The sequence below is a fragment of the Coccinella septempunctata genome, chromosome 3, assembly GCF_907165205.1.
Source record: "Coccinella septempunctata chromosome 3, icCocSept1.1, whole genome shotgun sequence".
Classification (NCBI taxonomy): Eukaryota; Metazoa; Arthropoda; class Insecta; order Coleoptera; family Coccinellidae; genus Coccinella; species Coccinella septempunctata.
In genome coordinates, this window is record NC_058191.1 from 10701385 (window position 1) to 10707957 (window position 6573).

At 34.5% G+C, this 6573-nt stretch overlaps 1 protein-coding gene across 2 annotated transcripts; it reads right to left on the reverse strand.

Moving 5' to 3' along the window:
• Positions 1 to 842: 842 nt before the first annotated feature.
• Positions 843 to 6417, reverse strand: LOC123308986 (serine/threonine-protein phosphatase PP1-beta catalytic subunit). Of its 2 annotated transcripts, XM_044891818.1 has the most exons (7): positions 6276 to 6342; positions 5859 to 5942; positions 5405 to 5536; positions 5118 to 5348; positions 4885 to 5061; positions 4471 to 4757; positions 843 to 1697 (listed from the first exon to the last, which is right to left on the reverse strand). In XM_044891818.1, the coding sequence occupies exons 1-7, from the start codon at positions 6325 to 6327 to the stop codon at positions 1596 to 1598; spliced, it is 1065 nt and encodes a 354-aa protein (XP_044747753.1). In that variant the 5' UTR covers positions 6328 to 6342; the 3' UTR covers positions 843 to 1595. The 2 variants fall into 2 exon arrangements, with proteins under 2 accessions (XP_044747753.1, XP_044747752.1); XM_044891817.1 differs by lacking the exon at positions 5859 to 5942 and having other exon boundaries at positions 6276 to 6417.
• Positions 6418 to 6573: the final 156 nt, after the last annotated feature.

Below are 6573 nucleotides of genomic sequence, written 5' to 3' on the forward strand. Positions count from 1 at the left end.
AGACCAGAGACAGTTTGTCTCTGACTAAGCCTTAAGAACCTTGGTGGACAAGTCATTAATTGCTAGTAGGCGACATCTTACATTCAAGACTCAAGAATCCCTGAAGGGCTATGAAAGGGAAGATATGGAAATAAAATTCGCTTGTAAATTCTTGACTCATTCTCCTCGTTTTGGGTTACTACTGCAAATATAACTCAATGATTGTGAGTTCCGTTGATGAATTTTTCAAATATTGGGTTTGAACTTCGTTTCTCGTATACAAATTGGCAACATCGCCAATTAAATCAGAGTTCTCTTCGTAGATGTATTTTGAAGATATTTCATATAAAATATTTCAATTTTGTCTTAAAACCCTTTCAGGCCCAAATTAGAAAATCTCATTCAAAATAAAGTTATATTTTGAGGTCGAGAATACAAGAAATTCATTCAAATTCACTCATTTCATTGAATATCTATTTTCAATTTTTTTTTAATGGTGGTTTCTACATGTAACCGCCAGGACTCAACTATTAATACAAGTAATATAATTATTTCTTGTGAAAGGCAAGAAAACAGTTTTTTTGTCACTTAAGTAAAGACAACTTTTCACGCTGTAAAGCGCCCTTTTGCAGAACTATTGCAACCCTCTATGAGAGGCCGCCTTTGACTTACCACTGTTGCAGTTGTTTTGAGATGTAACCACAGGGACGCATGGAATAAATATTATTAGAGGTGGTTTCATAGTGAAACTAGGAACGGAAGTGTTAAGAATTTCCTAAGTTACATTCCAACATTTTTTTTTTATCAATGTTTCTCGAGAACTTGTCAATAATAAGTGAATAAATACAATAAAACTCAAAGAATTAATAATATAAATTTATTTGGATTTGAAATATCGGATGAAATGAGATCTCAACCTGATATAAAATTTATAAACAATAAAGACATTGCAGGCGAACAACCAAAACATGCTACATAGAAATTCGTTCAAATTTATTTTAATTTCGTCCCAATATAGAAGGCCAATTTGAGAATTGTTCAATTCGCTATGGAAGTCTGTCTGTCTAGATTTTATTGCTTTATGCAATATTGATTATCTCAGTTCTGACTGGTGACTTAAAGTGAGAAAGTAACGAGACATTCGATTCCTAATCACACCCAATCGTTTCATTAGAATCAGTACATTTTCCTAACTATAAATAGAGTACTTTCAAAATTTTAAAGCTTAAAATAATTATTAATAATTCCTCTAAAATATATTTGTCACACTTAGCACATTAGTTGGGAGTGTTGCTGATATAAAATTTAGATACATTCAGTGCAGGGGATTTTTTTATATAACGTCTTTTCAACAAACAACATAATTTACTGGCCAACTACCAAATGCAAAGGATACTGAACCAATAGTTATATTTCAAATGCAAACTTTTGTTTAATAATAAATAAAATTATAAGTTAAACTATATACAGAACAGAAGTGAATATATAATCTTTTTATAAAAAAAATCACAAAAATCGGATTAATGCAATATTCATACTTTACACAAATAATGGATTATAACAGAATTAACTACCATGAAAAATACTTTCCAAAAATTTCTGGCTTCATAAGGACTCTATTTCTTTTTATTGTTAGTGTTTTTTTGGGGAGTTGCCGGTCTTCCAGAGTTCACACCCTGGTACTGATACTTAGCTTTTTTTTCAGATGGCTTCAATATCTGAAAAAACAAATTATATTTTGCTTCACCCAGATTCATAATACAGGGTGATAGACGTTGACTGCTTTTAAGAAGTTTTTGGAGAACTATCGCCAATATTGAGCTGAAAATTTTACCCGAGGGGGTTTGGACGGTGATCTATTGGACTAAAATAGTATTTTCATAGAAAAGTAACTTCCGGTTATGCCGGACACAATATACTTTCTTTTTTATATTACTTACCCCATAATTCAGTACGCTAGATTGGAATCAACATGTGTAAGAGGAAAAGTGCGACGCGTTCGATTTCACGGCAGAAATCTAATTAAAATGAGATAACGCCTAGAACAGTGAGGCTAGTCCGATTCAGAACGAAATACTTGTTGATATTCATATCAGCGGGGGGTGACACGTGTCTGAAGTACAGTATTCTACCCTCATATTATGTCTATTATTCATAGGATGATTTAGCAAACGAGACGAAGTCTCCTCGTGAATAGTCATCATAATATGCTCGTTAAATGATATGATACATATTATCCACTATTGATACCTAAGTCCTAAATTGATTATAATCTATACAGGGTGACAATTTGAAAATTTGCCAGTCCAATTATGTCACGACAAGGATGATTTCAGAGAAAATGCCGGAAAAGGTCAATTTCTGATCGTAGAGCAGAATTGTAAGCCGAAATCTCCTCAACCCTTGGTGTAGGAGCTAAAGCCCCTAAATTCTGGGGGTGAGCTATACCTCAATTGAAAGATCACTTGACCCTTGAGTCCTTGAAGTAGTTACAGTTGAAAACTTGCCAGGCCAATTATGTCTCGGGAAGGATGTTTTCAGAGAAAATGCAGGAACAGGTCAATTTTTATTCAGAGGGGGACATGTTTCTAGCATAATTGTAAGCCAAAATCTCCTCAATCTTATGTGTAGGTTGTCACCCCTAAATTCTTAATAGGGAAGAGGATGAGCTATACCTCAATTGGACATATTGTCTTCCAATTGATATTTAGCTAACCCTTTATTCCCTATGAAGAAACTAGGGGTGCTGCCTTACACCTAGGTTTGAGGATTTCCGCTTACAATTTTGCTCAAAATATGTCCCCCTTGCTTTGAAAATTGACCTGTTCCAGCTTTTCTTTGAAAACATCCTTGTCGAGATATAATTGGCCTGGCAAGTTTTCAAATTGTCACCTCCTGTAACTACTTCAAGGAATCCATAAAATTTGCAAACCATAGTATTCATGTAGAGGGACAAGTAATCTTGCAATTGAGGTAAATCTCACCCCCTATTCCCTACAGGGGTGATAGACCCTACACCTAGGCTTGAGGAGAATTCGGCTCAAAATATATCCCCCTCCGAATAAAAATTGACCTGCTCCGGCATTTTCTCTGAAAACACCCTCGTCGCGACATAATTGGCCTGTCAAGTTTTTAAGTTGTCACCCTGTATATGTTTCATTGAGGCTCATTACAATAAATCACTATTGTTTGACTTGAAAATGGATTTCCATCTGAATTTATTGAGTTTTCGTACCTTTGATTCATCAAAATTGACGTTCAGAGGTTAATGGTATGAAGTGACGTTATTACCGGCGAATCAGTTATGCCAACTGTAACCGCTTTGGAATTCACAGAAACCGAGTAATTTCTTTCACTTTTTGTTATCAACACTATGCCGGTGCACTAGAGATTTATTTCAATTGTTTTGTTTTGGTCAAAGAGTTAGGTAAAATTGGGTTTTGGTTGTTTACTTTTCGATTAATTCTCAATAAATCATTTAGCATCACTATGTGAGAATTCCCATCGCATTCTAAAAAGCTTCTTTCATTCATATCATATTAATTTCATATGGAGAAGAAATTAAAGTGGAAGTGGCATCTTATCTGTTCTCTATATGCATAATATATTCCCGCATAGAAAACTGTTTAGTTTTCATTTCCTGCATATCTGCTCATTCGCCTATGTTGATATGGCTAAGGAAAGTTCTCAGTTCAAGTAATAATACTGAAGTTTACCATGCCAGTCAAAATTTTAATGAAATGGAAGTGAACTGGTCATTAAAGTTCAGCCTCCTAATTGTACGACCTTAATGTTGTCGAACAGTTCAGATCAAGATTTTGATCAGTCCCTATGTCAACTTTGTCTCAGTATTTTAAAAATCGATGCTCATTAAGCAAGATACTTCCGATTCAGACGAAAATTCGTCATAACTAATGTCAACAGTAAAAGCTACGATTGTTTTGACAGTCTGGTAACGATGTTGTACTTCTGATTGCTAATGTCATTTCATTCCTAACTTGAACTAAGTCTTACTATTCCTTGAAATTGACAATTGTTGAAATTGTCTTTGAATGGACTGTCTTATGATGCAATAAAAAATAATAGTTTAGTTTGGTACGAATTTTCAGCTCAATATTTCAGCTTGTTCTCCTAAATTTTCTACTCAATCTAGACTCCATAGAGATGCTTAAAACAGAGATTCAGGGTTGGTTATGTTGGCTGGTAACTTATTCCCTGAACCCTTAAACAATTTCTGGCGATTGAAAATTTTACATATTGGTTCATGAGGGTCCCTAACTTCCAACTTTAAAACGACAGCTTATTATTGAAGTTTTATGACCAAAACCTGAATATTTCAAATTTACTTCTAGAGTTGGGGATTAGGATATAAGTTACCGACCAGCACAAGCCAAGCCTAAGAACTTTCACTAAGAAAGCATGCAAGTTATCAAAACGGAATATGTGTTCGATAGATATCTAAGGAACTCTCTTACAGTAAAGACTTCTCACCTGAAATGAGCACATAAGCGTCTCGTCAACACTCATCATACCTCCAGCGTTGTCAAATTCCCCACAGTAATTTGGTGCAGAAAACAATGTAACCAATTGTCTTTTGGCGAAAAACTCATAACCATCTTCAACAACTTGATGAGCTCTGCATATCAAGTCTAAATCATGCCTGTTGAGGAACTTACTGACCACGTCAGCACCAAATGTGAATGAGACACCCCTGTCATTCTCTCCCCACCCACTAACGTCTTTGTCAGGATCAGACCACAGAAGATCACATAGCAGTCCTAGAAAATCACACCTGATTTTAAATTTTTGCAAACTTCAGCAGTCCTGCTCAAGGAGGTACTTTTTACAGAACTCAATGATTGTCTACCTGCCATCAAAAAAATTTCAAATTCAGTATGAACTTACCTGTATCAGGTACATCTGTTGGTCTCATGATACGCCTAATCTGTTCCATACCTTGAAGATCAGGACTGAGACCACCATGGCAACAAAAAATCTTTTCGTCTATGATAGCGGCAATTGGCAAACAATTGAAACAGTCTGTGAAAGTCTTCCATAACTTGATGTTATATCTCCTTTTGCCTGTAAGAAACATATTTCTAAAAAACTAATTTGAATGGTTAGTCAGGAAAGCTCACATTCATCATAGAAACCATAAATTCTGTTGATAGAGGCACACTCATGGTTGCCTCTAAGCAAAAAGAAATTTTCCGGATACTTGATTTTATAGGCAAGTAAAAGGCATATGGTCTCCAAGGATTGTTTGCCACGGTCAACATAATCCCCAAGGAATAGATAATTAGCCTCTGGTGGAAAACCTCCATACTCAAACAGTCTCAACAGATCAGTGTACTGTCCATGGATATCCCCTAAAAACATTTCACATTACACCTAATAAATTTCGTAACACATTCGAAGTACTTACCACATATTTTAAGTGGTGCTTCTAGCTCCAAGAGTATTGGTTGTTGTAGAAAAATTTCTCGTGATTTCAGACATAATCCCCTTACTTCTGACTCTGTCATATGCACTGATTTTCCAGGCCTGCATCCTCTTACTATAAAATATTAACTTGATGAAGATAGTTATTGTTGCAATGAATTCATAATTTTCTCCATACAGAATAGATGCAAAAGAGAATTTCAATCTGTTGAAATCAAATCAATTAGAACTTTAGTATCATAATTTCTCTCAGCCAATTCAAATGGCAACGACCTACAAGTATCAATGTCCACTACTAAATATTTAATTAATAGATCAATAGAAGGCTGGATAGAAACTGATGTCACCAAATATAGACCATATCTGGCGATGTATAAAAAAAGTGCAGAAGCTTGTAGCTAATTTACAGAAAGCACTATTAAACTGTGTACTCTTACGTTCAGACGAAATAAATATTTCTTTGAATTTAGATCTCTTCTTAACGTCTCGATTCTCTTGCAAGGCACGTTGGTTGTTATACCCTTTAGTTACCACACAGGAAGTTGGTAGGCAGCACAAAAATAAACACTACTGTATGTATACATCAAAAATCAATAAAATCAGTGTAGAAGCGAATCTAACAACAAAAGTTATACACTTATTTGAATCAAATTGTATGAACTCTCGTAATAAATGATAAGATTACATTCATAATTCGTTAAAATAGAAAAGGGCTCGCAACAAATAGTTAACAGAATGTGAACGGAAAACACTATTTTTAGGAAATTTCACATGCAACAGATACTTGAAACAAAAAACAGCTTATTATGGTGTATTACATGATACAAAATATTCATAATTCTTTAAATATTTACCTTCTAAAAGTCTCTGGATTAAACTGTCTACGTTTAATTCTGGCTCCGCCATTTTAACGACTGACGTTTTGTCACCGAAGCGTAGAATACGTCAGTGTCAGATGTCAAATTAATGAACCCGTCATTTTAAATTTATTCAAATAAAATAGAAATTCACTGGACTAAACATTTCTAATACATTTTCTTATTATTATTGTATGAATTTATTCGCAGGTTCAATTAGTAGGGCGTAAAGGTTTTCTGGTTTGAAAAATTTTGGGATGTATTTATGTAAATCTTGATTAAATCAATCTTAGAA

What these genes read in the sequence shown, in the direction of transcription:
- LOC123308986 (XM_044891818.1), bottom strand. Translation starts at nt 6,327, where the DNA reads ATGGCGGAGCCAGAATTAAACGTAGACAGTTTAATCCAGAGACTTTTA. An exon ending in AACAGATGTACCTGATACAG is followed by an intron (nt 4,758 to 4,884) that starts GTAAGTTCATAC and finishes GTGATTTTCTAG; the next exon opens with GACTGCTATGTGATCTTCTG. An exon ending in CGCTTATGTGCTCATTTCAG is followed by an intron (nt 1,698 to 4,470) that starts GTGAGAAGTCTT and finishes TTGTTTTTTCAG; the next exon opens with ATATTGAAGCCATCTGAAAA.